The sequence below is a fragment of the Enhydra lutris genome, unplaced genomic scaffold (assembly GCF_002288905.1).
Source record: "Enhydra lutris kenyoni isolate GAN:26980312 unplaced genomic scaffold, ASM228890v2 scaffoldscaffold26, whole genome shotgun sequence".
In the NCBI taxonomy this organism is placed as follows: Eukaryota; Metazoa; Chordata; class Mammalia; order Carnivora; family Mustelidae; genus Enhydra; species Enhydra lutris.
In genome coordinates this window covers 27576255-27593654 of record NW_019154110.1, presented here as the reverse complement: position 1 = coordinate 27593654, position 17400 = coordinate 27576255, and the positions used below count along the sequence as shown (strand labels likewise).

The 17400-nt window shown below is 50.0% G+C and overlaps 1 protein-coding gene across 6 annotated transcripts in view; it reads left to right on the top strand.

Moving 5' to 3' along the window:
• The window catches only part of LOC111151634 (BRCA1, DNA repair associated), a 63268-nt gene extending 57007 nt beyond the window's left edge, over window positions 1-6261 (top strand). For 5 of the 6 annotated variants that reach the window (XM_022509751.1, XM_022509750.1, XM_022509755.1 and 2 more), the window contains 4 exons: window positions 1838-1892; window positions 3487-3560; window positions 3939-3999; window positions 5032-6261. In XM_022509751.1, coding sequence (XP_022365459.1) covers window positions 1838-1892; window positions 3487-3560; window positions 3939-3999; window positions 5032-5177 — 336 coding nt within the window. In that variant the 3' untranslated portion in view covers window positions 5178-6261. The remainder of the gene's footprint in view (window positions 1-1837; window positions 1893-3486; window positions 3561-3938; window positions 4000-5031) is intronic. The other variant, XM_022509749.1, reaches the window with a different exon arrangement.
• The last annotated feature ends 11139 nt before the right edge of the window (window positions 6262-17400 follow it).

Sequence of the window (17400 nt, the reverse complement as noted above, 5' to 3'; positions counted from 1 at the left end):
AAGGTGGGGCGCGATCCCAGGACCCCGAGACCACTACCTAAGCCAAAGGCAGATGCTTAACCAGCTGAGCCACCCAGGCTCCCCGAACTGGTGCCCTTTCTTGTTCCTGTGGCTGTAGTTGAGATAAGAGTAGAAGGCTCATTTCCTGAAGGCCATCATGAGTTTTTAGCTCCTGATATTTCTGTACCCCGGTCTCTCTTATTTGAAAGGAGGTGAGTTCCAGGCCTAAGCGATTCGCTTTTTTGTGGAATGGGGAGAAAGAGGGTCAAGAGATAATGATGGTTACCCAAATGACATACACGCAGCCAACTGACACAACTTTACATTTCTTTTAAATGATACCCTAGTGGGGCACCTGGCTGGTGCAGTCGTGTAAACCTCCAACTCTTAGTTTTAGCTCCGTCATGATTTCATGGGTTGTGGGATCAAGCCCCATGTTGGGCTCTACATTCAGCGGGGAGTCTGCTTGAAAGGCTCTCTTTCCCTCTCCCTCTGCCCCTCCTCCCACAGGTGCTTGCACATGCATACGTGCTCTCGCTCTCTCAAATAACTAAATAAATCTTCAAAAAAATAAATAAGAACCTAGTGCTTGGGGCGCCTGGATGGTTTAGTTGGTTAAGTGTCTCTGACTTCTGCTCAGGTCATGATCCCAGGGCACTCAGATCAAACCCCATATCGGGCTCCCTGCTTAGTGGGGAGTCTGCTTCTCCCTCACGTTCTGCCTGCTGCTCCCCCTGTTTGTTCTCTCTCTGTCAAATAAATAAATAAAATTAAATTAAAAAAAAAGAAGAAGAAGAACCTAGTACTTGCCTAAGAACCTGAGCTAATGTATGTATAAGAATCTCTCTGTCTCATGAGCCACACAAGGCTGTTTAAATTCTACATAACTAGATTAAATAAAATAGGAAGTTCAGTTCCTCACTCACCGTAACCACATTTCAAGAGCTTGGTAGCTATGTGTGACTTGTGGCCACCTTACTAACACCTTATTTCCATCATCACAGAAAGTTCTTATGTTTTGTCTTTTAAAGTTTATTTACTTATTTAAATAATCTCTACACACAGCATGGGGCTCAAACCCATGACCCCAAGGTAAAGAGTCACACGCTTCACCTACTGAGCCAGCCAGGTGCCCCCCAGAAAGTTCTTGTGGGTGGTGCCAGCGCTCACTAAACAAAAGTGGGGGAGGCACCTTGGAGGTGCCAGATAACCTGTGTCTCCCGGAAACCAGGCGTGACTGCCTGGTCATCTCAGTGAGGAGAGGCAGAACCAGGCTTCACTTCTAGATTAGATTAACTTCTGGATGAAACAGTTAGGTTGCCTGAAGGAACAATGGCTGTTCTTAGAGCAGCATGAAGGTAGAAAGAGATGTCAGATGCCAGAAGACAGAGGAGAAAAGGAGCGTGTGAAATCAACATAAACTTCCCCACCAGTTAGGGTGATGGTCAGCCTTGATGTACCAAGTCCGGATAAACAAACTGCAACGAGCTTGAATCTCTTGCCATCCAAACCTCTTATTAAATATAAAGAAGACCTGGGTTTTTTTTTTATTTCAACAAGAAGTGAAGGAGCCTGGGCCTGACTGGTGGCAGGTGGGAGGTGGTCAGCCTCTGAGTAACAGGGAATGACTGTAGAGCAGACACACCTTTCTTAGAAGTCTTCTAAAGTCCATCAGTAGCAGATGTCTCAGGAAGTAGCAGAAATTAGCAGGTGGTAAAGAAAAATGAAACTCCTTCATTTTGGAGACTCTATTATTTTGTTTTTAATGCATGCTCTTTTATAATTAGTATTTCTTTTCTCTCCATCCCTCTGTCCCTCTGTCTCACTCTTCTCCCAGATCTTCAGGGGCCTAGAAGTCTGTTGCTATGGGCCCTTTACCAACATGCCTACAGGTAAGAGACTGGGAGAAGTGCGGAGTCCAGCACCAGCCTTTCCGCTACGTGGTGGAGTGTTACAGGAGAGACTGTCTTAAGGGGGCTCCTTGGTGAGGTGCTCTAGAGCTCATTCTGTTTCTCTACCATCTGTCAGACAAAACTGCTCCTAAACGTTGCCCTATGTCAAAAAAAACAGTCCTGTGCCCCTTCTCAACTAGCAGGCCGTGAAAAGTTAGCTTCTAGGATGCAATGTTCTGTGCTCAGAAGGGATAGAGCTGCCCTTACTACCCTTTGGTTTAAGAGAGGAGGGAAAGAATGAGGTGGGGAGAAGATACCTTTCAGGTTTGTGAATGTTAAGAAAGAATTCTGCTCTTCCTAAATCATTTTCATTTGATATTGAGAAACAAGCACAGCGGCTACTTAAACCCTGTGGGCCTGGGCCCCACACAGGCCCAGAGCAGGCAGGGAAGGACTCTAGATGAACATTTTCTAATTAACTTTGACATTGAATGTGATGTTATGTTTAGGAGTGCTATGGGGCTCAACCTTGGGAGTTGTGTGGCCCTGAGGCCCTGGCGTGTGTATAGATCTGGTTTGTTCTTCTCGAAACAAAGTCCACCCACCTTTGCTTCTGTGCCCACTTCCGCCCCAGGGATCAGGTTCTCTGGCTCCTCAGAAGATGGCCTTGGCCTCTGGTCAGGGACAGATGAGTGGCAGCAAGAGAGCCCAGCAAATTTTCCTTCTGTCTTCTTTATTGGTTATTGATTGGATTTTTATGAAACTTCCAAGTGCCACTCGGGGATTTCTCGGTGTTTTTGTTCTTTGGTGTAATGAAAACCAGGTCTCTAGCAGGTATCATTTTGGAGATGATCAGTTGATCTCAGTTCTTTAAGACAAACAGGAGCCACCTCTGCAATCCCCAGAAATGGACTGCTGGGAAAAGAGAACCCAGAGAGAGGCCCCAAAGCCATTCATCGGTCCGTTCTGCTGATTTTCCAGGAGCTGGTGGAACATCCCTGCAGTCCATTTTGATTTCTATTCCCCCAAGTGTGTCGATTTCAGCTCAGTATGGAGCCCTTCCCCACTGACGGGCTGAGTCTCCATTCAGGAGGATGTGTATTTTTTTGACTGAATGAATTATCTTCCTGTCTCCTGACATTTACAGTAATTACTGCCAAGTATGGTGTCCTCGGTGGCCGTGATTATCGATTGCCAACACAGAATTAGGCAAGGAGGGAGGGAAGGCGAGCGGGCATTTTTCACAGTTTCTTAGCCAGCAATTTAGCAAATTAAGGGAAACTGCCTCTTGGATTCTTTTCTTCCAAAGTGTTTTGTTTGAGAAACTGTCAAACCTTATCTACCAAGGGGCCTTCTGGGGACTGATAAGCAGGGTAGGTCGCATATTGGTGGCAAACTGACTTCGAATCCATACCTGGTATAGATTCTAGTATAAGGCCTCTCTGTCTTGAACTGCTCGCTTTTGGAGCAGAGCTGGAGACTCTCACCCTTCGAAGTGTTGCTGTAAGCCTTCTCCCAGAGGAGTACAGAGTAGAAGGCCCAGGTGAAGTGTGTAGAGTACTGTGGTGATTTTAGGTCTCCCTGTGCTATTTAGATCAACTCGAGTGGATGCTGTGCCTCTGTGGGGCTTCTGTGGTGAAGAAGCCCTCGTTACTCCCTCTCAGCAAGGTGAGTGTTTGATGCCCTGTCAGAGGGGACTGCACACAATCTGTCCTGTGACTGAGCAAGGCTAGCACCTGTCTGTCCCTGTGAGCCCTGCCAGTGGGCCTCAGAAGCCTGTCTTAGCCTGAGCCTTCCCCGATCATATGCCAGTGCCAGAAAACTCCCGTGTGTGGAGGGTCAGTGAGGACTGGAATTCTCAACGTATTTAATTAAAGGAAGGCTCTCCCTCCAACGCTCCCTTTCGGCCTCGTGCCCTTCCCCGTCCTTTCTGTGGCTGCACCTGTAGTGTAGTCTGCTTCAGCACACCGTCAAGAAAGGGTGATGTGACTATTGCACAGGTCCAGCTCTGATAGCCTCCATCCTGTTTCCTTTCCGGGGACGCAGGATGCTCACCCCGTGGTGGTCGTGCAGCCGGATGCCTGGGCAGAGGACAGTGGCTTCCACGGTAAGTTTTGCTAAGCCTTTGTCTGCAAGAGTATGGGTGGCAGGGCCTACATGAAGTCTGCAGGTGACTGGTGATCTTAGATCTAAATGTCCTGTTTCAGTCAGCTGGAGCAGATGGTACACCTGTGTGGGGCTTCAGGACACCATGGGCATGTGCCTGTGACTTGTGGAGTCCTGGGTGATGGGGTTGGTTCAGCACAGATCACCCAGTGTTTGGTTAGCACAGTAATCAGGACCTTCTGGGTGCTCAGTGAATATTTGAATGAATGAATGGCTAAAGTGTCCTTTTAAAACTTCTTGTGGTTTGCTCATTTTAATTTATAAAAGTAATACATGAACTATTTCCATTGGTGGGAGTTAACTATTAATTACTGCTCATCACATAAAATATAAATGAGCACAAATAATGAAGTAATCCCAGTAATCCCACCACGTAGAGATGCTGATGGGAAGATTCTTCCAGGCACATGTGTGTGTATATATGTACAAGCATGTATTTTACACACATGTGATTGTGCTCATCATACTGTTTTGCTTTTCCATCTAAGATGTTGCAAAATCATTAAATTGCAATGTTTCAGGCTGTCTGGTGACCTTTTTTTTTTTTTAGATTTTTAAAATTTTTATTTGGGAGAGAATGTGAGCAGGGGAGGGACAGAAGGAGAGGGAGATAACCTCCAGCTGAGTGCAGAGCCTGATGCAGGGCTTAATCCCAGGACCCTGGGATCATGACCTGAGCCTAAACCAAGAGTTGGTTGCTCAACCGAGTCACCCAGGTGCCCTTGATGACTTTTCCTTTAACAGATTGCAGCTCCTTTTAGTAAAGTTGCCAGAGGCTTTTTCACCAGCAGTCACTCCTCAGGCTTCTGAATGAGGTCCTGTGTCCTGAAGCATTACTTAAGGTGAACAGTTTTGCACCTACCCGAGTGACACTATGAACTCATACAACCAGGTCCCTGGAGTAAATTGACAAGAGTCTGGTCTAGGGGAACGTGAAGTGACACTAATTTCTGCCTGTGTTCTCTGTCCCCAGCGATTGGGCAGACATGTGAAGCACCTGTGGTGACTCGAGAGTGGGTTTTGGACAGTGTAGCCCTCTACCAGCGTCAGGAGCTGGACACCTACCTGATCCCGCAGATCCCCAGAGCCGCTGTTGACTCCAGCCAGCCGTGCGTGTAGCTTCCGGGGCCTGTCTCCACAGGACCCTGAGAATGATCCTAAAAAGCAGCCTTTTCCCAGGCCCTGGGAGCTCTTCCTCAGTCCTTCCACAGTCCCAGTTACTGAATATTTAATGTCCATCAGCCTGAGAAGAAATTCTGGCTATGTAAGGGTTCCTTAAAGATTTTCTGCTTCCAGTCGCCCTTGGAAATCTACCATGAGCACAAAATTGTGGTAATTTTTCACCTGAAAAGAATTTAAAACCGTTTAAACCCCACCAGTCGAGCAAGATGCTGATTCATTATTTATCAGCCCTATTCCTCATACTGGGGATGCTGGCTTAGAGCTGCAGGCGCAGAATGGCTGGCCTCAGGAGAATAGTTGGTCTCCATAAGTTTGCGTCTCTAAAACCCCGTGTTCATAAAGGCCAAGAGTCAGACCCTTCAGGGGGAAGCGAGTACTTCGGGAATCGGTGACGTGACTTCAAATCAGAACAGTCCTTGGGGGCTCTCAGATGTTGGCGTGGAGCATGGGTGGGGCTGGAGGGATTCAGAGGCAGGGAGTAGATGGAAACACAAACCTAGGGGTTAGAGGAGAGAGGAGTCACACCGGCCCTGATCCCCAGAAGTCTGTGCTATAGTCACTGGATTTCTAAAGAATTGCTTAGCACTGATGTCCTCTGAAATAGAATCTTTTCAAGAGCTGGTGTCCGAAGAGAGTCTTCTAATTCCCCGTCAGAAATAAATACAGGGTTTATTGTCGCAGCTCTGATGTGCCACCCATTCCTCTTGAAACAAGATCTCTGATACAAACATTTCATGTCTGTGAAATGACGGATCCCACCAGGAAAGGAGCTGTTGCTTTCCTTGAGGTAATTTTTTTCTCTTTGCCTCCTATTGCTGAATGGTACAGCTTCATAAATAATTTTGTTTGCCGAAGGAAAAGAAAGTGTTTTTCATCAACTCATGATCCAGGACTGTTTATAGCTTTGGAAGGACTGGGTCTTCCTTAGCCCCCCAGTGTGTGAGGGCAGTACAGATCAGATTGTACAAAATGTTGTGTAAATGTTGTGCTGTTTACCTGCAAATAAACTTGGTAGCAAAGACTTCTACTGAGCATGACTCCTTGAGGCTTACAGCTGCAGACCTGCTCAGACCCTTTCACTGTCCTTCAGTCTCCTCATCTGTAAAATGGGGGTAACAATAGTACTAACTCCAAGCGTTAATCGAGACTTCAGTACCTACTGTATTTGCTGTTGCTTCCATAGCAAATTGCCACAAATCTAATGGCTAAAAACAACATCCACTTACTATCTCACAGTTCTGTAGGTCAGAAGGCCAAGTTGGCTCAACTGGTTTCTTTGTTTCAGGTTTCACAAGGCCAAAATCAAGGCAGCAGGGCTGTGTTCTTCCAGAGGCTCTGGGGATGAATCCCTTCTAAGCTCATTTCATGTTGTTGGCCAGATTGTTCCTTGCAATTGTGGGACTGAGAATCCCCGTTTCCTTACTGGCTATTGGCCAGAGGTCATACTCAGCCCCTCCCACATTCCTAGACTCATGAACCCCTAGTTCCATCTTCCAAGCCAGCAACCAACACTGGTTAAGACTTTCTCATGTTTGGAGTCTCTCTGACTTCCCCTTCCTCATCTCTCTGACTGTCGGATCTAGCTCCTGCCAGAGAAATTTCTGTTTTTAAGGGCTCAGGAGATTAGATTGTGCCTACCAGGTAATCCAAGGTGCTCTCCCTATTGTAAGGTCCATAACCTGAATTACAGCTGCAGAGCCCCTTCCCAGCAGGACCTAGATTAGTGTTTGAATAACCAGGGAACAGGAATCTGGGGAGGGTGTCTTGAGATTTCTGACAACCACTCCTATTTAACATACTTAATCCACAGATGAGAATCTATATCGGGTTTTTTTTGTTTGTTTGGTTGGTTTTTTTTTGTCTTCACATGTTCAGAGATTAGAGTCCTCTTAGAGACAAAGAGAATTAAATCCCCCCACAATTCAGCACAGCCACCTTTGTAAGGAGGGTGGGTGGGTGAGGGGAGAGTGGAGAAAACGGAAGGAACAGGCATCATGTTTGTCTCATATGGTCCTCATCGCAGCCCTAGGAAGTGGGTATTTGTCACCTCATTTGAATAAAGGAGAATGGGAAAGAGAAGATTTTGCTCCAAGTTTCCATAGCTAGTGACAACCTGGAAATCAAAGCCCATGCGCTCTGTGCCCCATCATGGAGCTTCCTGCCCGTGTCCGTCATCCACCTAGTCAGAGGCACTGGCTTAAGCCTCGAGGGAATTTGGGGAGAGGAGTGGGTTGTGAGGGGAGGTAGCACTCTAGACTCTGGCGGGACACAGTGGGAGGCAATAGAATGTTCCTGCCTTCCACCAGGCAGCTCTCCCTGGGGAAAGCAGCCCTCCTTTGCCCTCAGCAGAGACTAACAGGATTGGCTCACAGCTGCCAGTTTCCACCTCCATCCAGCCTCCTGCTTCCAACTGCTTACCTTTCAGTGATCAAAGCCTTCCAGTCCAGGGGTGCCTGGCTGGCTCAGTCAGTAGAGCATCTGACTATTGATATCTGGGCTGGGAGTTCAAGCCCCAGGTTTGGTGTGGAGATTACTTGAAAGTAAACTCTTAAAAAAAAAAAAAAGCCTTCCAGTTCAGTGTCGCCTAGGGCACCACGTGTCTTGGGCTCATGCCAGCGCACTGTCAACCCGGCGGGGAGCCTTGGTGGGTCTTGGTGGGAACAGTAAAGGTAGGTGGGAAGCAAGTGCTTCAGTCACAGCGACAAGCCATGGCTTGTTGGACCCTGGGGGTGAGCCAGGCCTCAGCCTTCCCAGGAAGGGAGAAAGCAGGGATGACTGAGACACATAAAGAAAGTTTTCTATAATTATCTCTCAAGGTCTTCCAACAAATATCCACCCTATCTGTTTCTCGAGCTCTGCATAACCGTTGCCGGAAGTCAGCCTCTGGCCCTGGCCTCATGATGCTCCGCTGGGTTTTAGAGGCTTATCTGGTGATGAAGTAAATCTACTTGCTCCTTTGACCTCCGGCTTTAAGATGTCCTCCCACTTTTCCATCCCACAGTCTAGACCTCTGGGCATGGCAGTGTTTGGGGCGCTAGTTCCTGTGTGGCCTTTATCTCATCTTACAAATGAACTGCAAAGGAGCTGGAAAGGCAGAAGAGGCAAGGTTACCATGCAGGTGCAGAGAGGGGGGCCTAGAGAAGAGCTCTGTAGATTATCTCCCTCTTACAAAATGCAACCAGAATCGTCAACAAAGTATCGGCTCAGAAACACACAGAAGAAAAAAGAATCAGTGTTGGGGCTGTTGGAGCGGAAGAAGCCAAGCTGCCCAGAGTGTATCCTGTGAAGGCTGCGAGGAGCAGATAAGAGGGCCCCAGAGGCGGGCAGCACGGGTAGAAGGGCAGCTGGAGGGGGAACGGCAGATCTCCCTGCAGAAACCCGAGGGAATACGGCTTGCTAGCCAGGGACCCAGGGAGCTTGCCTATCAAAGGCTGTGTAGACTGGCTGAGCCAGAGGCCCCTTTACCATACTTCGACGATGATAAAACAACCTGTAAATCTGCCCATAACGAGGAGAAAATTAAAGAAATGAATCTGAGCAAATAGAAAATTAAGGGAAACTGGAGACAGCCAGCTCTTGTAGAGAGCAGGGCTTGGGGACATGCAACCAACGCAGGGGGTGGGGGGGTGTTATCTTGAAATGAGTCCGAATGATCAGGAAAATGATCAGGAAAATGGTTGGAGGTTCTGGAAGGGATGGAGAACAGGAGAGTTCCCCCCCCCCCCCCAGGTTACTGGTACAGACGAACTTTGAAGACCTAGTTTCTGGGACCCAGAATGATAAGGCAGTTTAACAAGCAGCTTAGTGCAAGGATTCTCAAACCCTGGGGAGTCTGGGTAGCTGAGTCTGTTAAGCGGCTGCCTTCGTCCCGGGTCAGGATCCCAGGATCCTGGGATCGAGCCCCACATCAAGCTCCTCGCTTGGCGGGGAACCTGCTTCTCCCTCTCCCGCTGCCTGCCTGCAGCTCCCCCTGCTTGTGCTCTCTCTCTCACTCACTCTCTCTCAAAAAATACAATCCTTAAAAAAAAAAAAGGATTTCCAAACCCTGATCCTCTGATGGGGACTGAGGCAGGGGTCCCCACCACTAGGACCTTGTTAGCTAAGCAGATTCTGGGGAAACCAGGGGTGGGGCCCAGCAATGTGATTCCGAAGCAAGCTCCCTTTTGAGAACCACTGGCTTAGTGGAAGGGGCTGCTGATTGGTATAAACAGTTACCTGAGGTCTATTTTGTCTCCAGGAGAGGTGACTCTTGGATCTCTTAAGGAAAACAAAGGTCCGTGGGCTGGTTAGTGGTTTTTTGTTTTTTGTTTTTTGTTTTTTTGAGGTTTTTTGTTGTTGTTTTTTTTTTTTGTTTTTTTTTTAAGATTTTATTTATTTGACAGAGAGAGATCACAAGTAGGCAGAGAGGCAGGCAGAGAGAGGAGGAAGCAGGCCCCCTGTGGAGCAGAGAGCCCGATGTGGGGCTCGATCCCAGGACCCTGGGATCATGACCTGAGCCGAAGGCAGAGGCTTTAACCCACTGAGCCACCCAGGCACCCCATGGTTAGTGGTTCTTATCTACAAGGTTGCAGCAGCTGGCTTCAGTTGACTCTAAAATGGCCCTTTAAATAAATACAAAGGACAAAGATTAAATTATATTAGCAGCCTAGGAGCAGAAGGGCCAGACTGCTTAAAAAAAAAAAAAAAAAAAAAAAAAACAGCTAGAGATTTTATTAATATTTAAATTGCAGTGAAACCCCAGCTGCAGCCTTCGACTCCAGCATAGAGATATGCAAATGGGGCTTTCTAAAGAAAGGCAATTTCAGACAGCCCGCAAGGTAACAAGAACAAATAAAAACAAATGATTTTGTAATTTATCTTTATTGACTGATGGAGAGCAAGGCGAAGAGATAGCCCTCACCTAGCAAAAGCCAGCCACCAGCCGGTTCTCAGGGGAGAAGAGAGGGCTGGCCTGGAGGGAGAAAGGCAGGCAAGACCCACCGAGTGGGGACAGGAACGCCCCAAGGAGGACAAAACAGAAGGAGGCAGATGGGAGGAGAAGAGGACTCAATCAGAAGGAAAGAAAAACGGAAGGCCAGCCCTGGGTTCCGCAGACCATCTGAATCTTACCAGCTCTCAGGGCCAACAGCAAAAGTGATCGTTAATGACTATCATTTGCCACATTCCTACTAAGTGCCATGCACTATTCCCAACCTACAAACGAGGAACAGGACACTTCAAGAGGCCAAGCAACTTGCCTGAGGTCACACGACAAAAGGAGGTGGCAAAGCCTTGTTCAAAGAAAGATTTGTGGGGAGTTAAACTGTGCTGGGAACCAGTCCTAGGAGGCGGTGAGTAACAATCGGGTGAGTGATTGAGGGGAGACTACGTGCCCAGTTCCCCGTTAGCCTCTGTGTGCGTGTGCGCCGAGATTGTGGAAGGGAGGGAGAAAAGACCCATTTCTGGCCTTCAGATTGCTTATTATTCAATGCGGGAGGCAAGAAAGCCATGGGAAATCCTTAGAGAATTGCTCCTTCTGGTTCAGAAGCCCTCTGGGGGTTATGTGGCAGCACCCCTCAGTGAGGCATCTCAAGCTGACCCTTGGAGCTTGGGTACGATTTGGCTGGTGAAAAGGAAGCTGGGAGATTCCAGAAGGCCCAAGTGAGAACCCCTGCAGGTGGCGGAACCAGTGGAACCTGATCCAGAAAGAGTTGGGACAGTCTTCTGCCGATACCGAAGACTGTGTCTCTGACTGCCTCCCCACCCCTTCCCCCGGGCTTCCTAAACCAGCCATCCCAAGCTGAAATCCAGCCTCTCCAATGCCCCACCTGCTGCTTCCCTCTCAGGCACCCTGGCCACCAGACATGGTGACCCGCAGCTTCCGCTCACACTGTAACTTGTCCTCGGCGAGTCCCGCCCTGCCATCTCCACAGGCCCAGTCCTGCCCACGACACCTCCTCCCCAGAACCTCCACCGATCTTTCCGGCCAGACTCTCCCCGCCCTGCAGAACACCCCAGAAGTTTGCTTTATTTAATGACACTTTCTTCCATCAGTAAGTTATTTATGTGTATATTCTGTTTTCTCCATTTGACCAGAACGTCCTTAGGGGCAAGATGAGTATGATTTTATCTTTGTTTGGAGCCCAGCCCCAGTACCCAGCAGATATTTTGTTAGGTACCCAAAGAGGATTTGCTGAATGAATGAGTTCAAGGATGAATGAATGGACACACTGAGTGGAGGGCTTATCCAACTGCCCCAACCCCACCCCACCAGGAACACTAGTCCCTGGGAAGCCCGCCGCCTTCTGCCCCTGGGAGTGCTAATTCCCTTCAGTCCTTCCAACCCACTTTTCTAGGATCCTGATTTACTCCAGAAACAGTGTAAGAAATCTAAGTGTCAGGGCATCTGGGTGGCTCAGTGGGTTAAGCCTCTGCCTTTGGCTCAGGTCATGACTTCAGGGTCCGGAATCAAGCCCCGCATCGGGCTCTCTACTCAGCGGAGAACCTACTTCCGTGCCCCTCTCTTCATGCCTCTCTGCCTACTTGTGATCTCTGTCTGACAAATAAATAAATAAATAAAATTTAAAAATAAAAAAGAAATCTAAGTGTCCAAGAATCACTTCCTCTCAGCCCACACCTACAGATTTTCTCCTTGATTCTCTCTTGCCTGCCATGATGCCTACTCCTTTGTGATTAATCAAGCCAACACCCACACAGACGGAGGACATCCATTTCCCCTACCCCTGTGTCTTCCACAAGGCCCCCTCCAGGCGGGATACTCAAGACAGATAAATGGCCGCAGCCATCCCTGGAGAGATAATTACGATGTTCCTGAGAATCTCTTCGCAAGTTCAAAGCACTGGCACAACTATTATTTCTCCCTCCTCACTTGTTCCGTGGGAGATGGCTAGGGTAAAAATTGTTATCCCCACTTTACAGGTGATAAACCTGAGGTCCTTGTCAAAGGTCACCCAGTGAATTGGTGGCAAAGCCAGAACTAACTAGCCGGGGACTCCCTATTCATTAGAACACAGATGAAAATACCCTCATTATGTTGTCTGGGCTGTGTTTGTGTGGGAGAGAGGGAGTTATGGACCCCAGTTGAGCAGGGATAGGGGCCAGAGAAGCTAAAAGAAAGTTTGTGACCCTGTAAAATTTCTTTCTCTGCAGTGCTACAGACGTTGGCACGGGTTAATTCCAGGAGAATCTTGTTCTGTTTTTGTTTTAAAACACGACCACATGTCCTAGATGAGGGAACAGGGGAGAAAGGGTGAATCTGAAGGTAACACAGACACACAGGTAAGCAGGTGTTTGCCGTCTTCTCCTGAAAACGACATAAAAGCAAATGGTAGCGCATATTAGCAAGAGAAACTCAAGCTACAACTTCTGGGAGTCTTTCCAGCTGTTAAGCTGTGTAGGTCTGTGGAATAAACTGGGCCACAAAGGTGTAAAATCTTTCCTTGGGTAAGTCTGTCCCCGGAGTCTGTGGAGGGGAGGCCTCCCATGGTGGCTGAGGGCTCCTGGGGGTCTGTCTCAGGGCCCTCCGCAGCTGCCAAAGTGAGAAGCCTGCTGGTGGGATCATCCCCAAGCCCACAGGGCCTCTGAAAGTCATGGAAACGAAGATCCGTGCCAGAGCAGCCTCTGGTTTCTAACCAAATGCCAGAGAAATTAGGAAGAAAAAAATATTTTTTTTCAATTTTTTTTTTTTTTTTTTTTTTTTTTTTTTTTTTTTAATTCAAGAGGCCATTTCCTAAAGATAGGGTCCCAGGGCTATGTTGTAGGAAAGCAGTGATGCTCTCTCCTGTCTTCTCCTCAGACTCCATTCTAAGGCACAGGACTTGTCCCCTTCAATCCCAGGCCCGCTCTGGGCTTTTCTCAGCCTTTACCCCAACACCAGCCTCCATTACTCCTGGACTCCGCTGAGGCCCAGCAGCTTCCCCGGGGCCACTGGAGGCTGGGGGTGTGGAGAGGGCCAGGGGGGTATGACACCTGAGCCCAGAGAGGGAGTGGCCACGCTACATGAGGACCGCGTGAAATGCCATAGAACTGTACAGCTCGAGATGGTTAGTGGTGTGTCATACGCATTTCAGCCCAGGTAAAATAAAAAACTGATTGCCCTTTGGGGTGGGCTGAGAAGCCGGCCAATCGAAGGCTGAGGCTTCCTTGCAGGGAGTAGCAGCGAGTGACCATGGGAAGGCCAGTCTGCCCACAATCCCCCTTGTCCAGGACCAAATGGGAACTGGGGGCTAGGAAGACAGGTCCACGGGGGCCGCCCGGGGTCTGGGCAGAAGAGAGGCACTCAGGGAAAGTCCGGTCGCTGCAGCCGCCGCTCATTTGCATCATAAGTGATTGGTTTTCCCTGCTCGTCCCTCATTAGGACACAATGGACAGTTGTGTGCTGGTGCAGCAGATCCATTTACCCAGGGAGAGAAGAGAGGAGCAAGAGTGCCTGGCGGGCCCTAGAGAGGGGGGTAAGGTGTGGGGGTGGCCGCCTGTCCTCCCCTGCTCCCTGGGGCCTCTGGGACTCTCAGGTTCTCACACACGCAGGTAGGACCTTAGGGAATAATCTGAGTCCCTCATTTTACAGATGGGGAGACTGAGGCAGTAAGAGGGGAGGAGACTTCCGAGGCCAAGTTCAGGGCAGAACTTGTAATCTACCATCTGGATTCTAGCCTCTCATTGAAAGACTCACTCCACCCGTCTGTAGTACCTTCTCCAGCCCTGCTGTGTGGTTCGGTGTCACCCTGGTCTCTTTCCCTCTGTTGCAGACCTGAGCTTCCATCACTTCCCTCTCCCTTATCTACCTCATCCCTCTCTTCCCACCCATCTCCCTCTTGTTTCTTTCCCTCCTGATTTCCAGGCAGCCGGGATAATTACTAAACTCCTAATTAACCCCTGCCCTAACACGGGTGGGGCTGGCAGGGGAGGCAACAATTTTGAACCTGTCTTGGTGTGTTTGGGGGAATCGGTGGAGGGGGGAGAACTGATATGTGTTGGGCTTATTAAAACCTGGCACTAGGACAGACATTTGACATGGTTTATCTCATTGCATCTTTTCAGTCTTGCAAGGTAGATGTTCTTGGAGCAGAGGAGAGTAAGAGAGGCTCAGAGAGGTTGGGAAACATGCAGAACACCCAGCGGGCAAATGATAGCTGTCTAAGTCCAGAATCCCTGTTTTTCCGCCCCACACCCTGGCATAGGGGCTAAAGCGGGTTGTGGGATCCACTGATTCCAGGCTCCCAGCTGGCACAACGTTGCTGAAGGAGGCCGCTGCTTTGTTGCTCCCCCCTAGGCTGCACCTGCCTTTCCCCACAACCCTCTCTACCTTCCGGGTCCCACCTTCTTCTGAGCCCCTTTTGCCTGGTGGTGAAGTCTCACAGATGTAAGCTTAGGCACCCCGGAGGGCCCGGGGGGACTGTGATCAAGAGGAAGAAGCCAGGGGCACCTGGGTGGCTCAGTCGGTTAAGCGTCTGTCTTCAGCTTGGGTCCTGGTCTCAGGGTCCTGGGATGGAGACCCACATTGGGCTCCCTGCTCAGCGGGGAGTCTGTTTCTCCCTCTTGCCCCCTCCCCCCACCCCACTTGTGCTTGCGCTCTCTCTGTCAAATAAATAAATAAAATCTAAAACAAAAAACAGGGAGAAACTGACAAACCTAGCTCCAGACCCTCTCTAGGTCTCCCTCCTGCTGCCACCCCAGTTCCCTGTCTGCCCCTCCTCTTCGTGGGTCAAACTTGCCAGCATCTGTGTCTGTCTCATTGTGTTCTGGGGACAGGGGAGAGTCAGGCAGGGTGGTGGGGGGAGGGAAGGGTGGAGGGTGAGTGGGTGTCTGTGTGCATGAACATAAGGCCTCCGGGTTCATTCTGACACTGAATGAAAAACTCACCAATTATTCGTCCAATCTCATTAATATGCAGACAGACATCTGTTATTTCAGAGTCAACAGCAGAGGCATTTTCGTGGGGGGAGGGGCGCTCCCGCACATGCCCCTTGTTCCTTGGGCTGCTGGGGTGGGCAGCTGCTGGGAGCCACCACACCCGCCTGGACCTGGAGCCTCCCCTCTCACTGACCCTCACCCCCAGCCACGAGGAGAGGGTGTCGGGATTTACGAGAGATGGAGATAGACCCCACTGGAAGGAGGAAGGTGGGAGAGGGGCTACACTGTTGTGAAGGAACTCTTTTGTTGGCAGAGAGGGAAAGGGGGTTGGGGGGACACCACAGAAGAGCCAAACCCCTTTCTTGGGGAAGTGAGTGTGGAGGGGACAGGGAGAGCTGTACCAGGACTGCCTGCTAGAGTCCTGGTGACCACGGGGAACCTCAGGGACTTGACCCCTTCCCCCCACCTCCCTCAGCCTGCGGGACAACTGCAAGGCTGTCTGGGGTGAGGTCACCATGGCAATGTGGGGTTCTCTCTCAGAGACTTCGGTAAAGTTTATGGGGGAGTTCAGAAAGTCGGGGACCAAACGACTTCAGCCTTTGGAGGAGTCATTAACAGCTCTGTCTAGGCCTGAGGATAGAAGAGGGAACAACACAGAGACCTCCCCCTTCCTGTCTTTTGGCGCTCCTTCAGACTCTCAATCCTGGGCTCAAGGAGCCTCCTCCAAGAGGCCTCTCCTGATTCTTTTGGGCAGGCTCAGAAGTGGTCAGGATGTCAAAGCTGTAAGGAAAAAAGTTGACCCCAACTTAGCCACCAGTAAAGGGTCCAACAGCTGTTCCAGAGCCTTTCTCCTCTCTGACTCTTCCTCAACAACACAGCAAAGGCGATGTGGTCATCAGCCCTTTTCCAGGTGTGAAGCCAGAGGTTCAGACCTGTGCAGAACCTCACCAAAGTCTCCCCAGGGAGGACGAGGCAGAGCAGAAAGCCAGGCCCTCTGCTTCCAGATCTCCAGCTCTTTTTCATGACTGTCCCTTGGGGGAAGGCTGCAGTCCAAAGGGGATGACCCCTCAGTCAGCTGAAGCGTTTCAGGGGTTGTTAGACCATGTCCCAGCCCCTCGCTTCACCCCTTCTCCTTCCTCCCTCCAAGGCAGGCTGATTGCGGGGGGGGTAAGAAACCCTGGCAGCCTCACAGCGTGATTAGTTGTTTATTTCATTAAATGATTAACGAGGCTACATTGTTTCCCAAACGGGTGTCTAATTTGTGGGGGAAACAGCTGCGGAGGAGGAAGCGGGGTCTGACTGGGTCTGACTCCTGCATCTGGGCTGGGGGTGGGGTTAGAGTCCTCTTCCTCCAGCCTGCCAGGGCCTTTGAGGATCTAGAAACAGCCCCATTCCCTCCTCCCATCCACTGGGCTCCTCAGCCCAGCAACACAGCCCCCTCCCCGGAAATCAAACTTCTGGCAACCCAGATCTGCAGAGGACACCACGACCTATTCGCGGTGGTATTGGAAATGGATTAAACTTTGGGGGCGGGACACCTGGGTGGCTCAGTTGGTTAAGCAGCTGCCTTGGGCTCAGGTCATGATCCCAGCGTCCTAGGATCGAGTCCCACATCGGGCTCCTTGCTCGGCAGGGAGCCTGCTTCTCCCTCTGCCTCTGCCTGCCACTCTGTCTGCCTGTGCTCGCTCTCTCTCCCTCTCTCTCTCTGACAAATAAATAAATAAAATCTTTAAATTAAAAAAAAAACAACTTTGGGGGCTCCTCCGCTGATTTATTTTCCTAATTACGTTTGCTTTAGCGGATACTGAAATGCTTCTGCAGCGCCTGATCAAGGCAGGAGAGGGCAGTTGGGAGAAGGGAGGGGCCCAGATGCTCTGCACTTTGGTGGCTATAGGCTTGGGTCGGCTTTGTATCAAAGTCCAAAGTGGGGGAAAAAAGCCATGGTCCCAAATACTAGGTTGGAGGTGGGGCAGGTCCCCATGGGGGAGGGTTCAGACCTCAGAGCCTCCCAGCTCGGCCCCAGCCCTCTCCTGCTCCTGCCATCGGGATCCCAGAGGAGGGTCTTGGAGTCAGCTCCTAACCTTAGTCTGGGTGCCCAGTACCCTTGAAGCTGTCCCAAAATCCTTGAGGAGATTAGCTGAGATGGACCAGGACAGGGTCCTGTAGGAGAAGGAGGGAAAGGGGTATCTGATGAGCCAGCAGTGGGTGGGGTTCCTTTCCTCTCGAGACTGGGCCCTGGCATAGGGAAGGAGAAGCTGTTTTAAAGGACTCTCAGGGCGCCTGGATGGCTCAGTCATTAAGCGTCTGC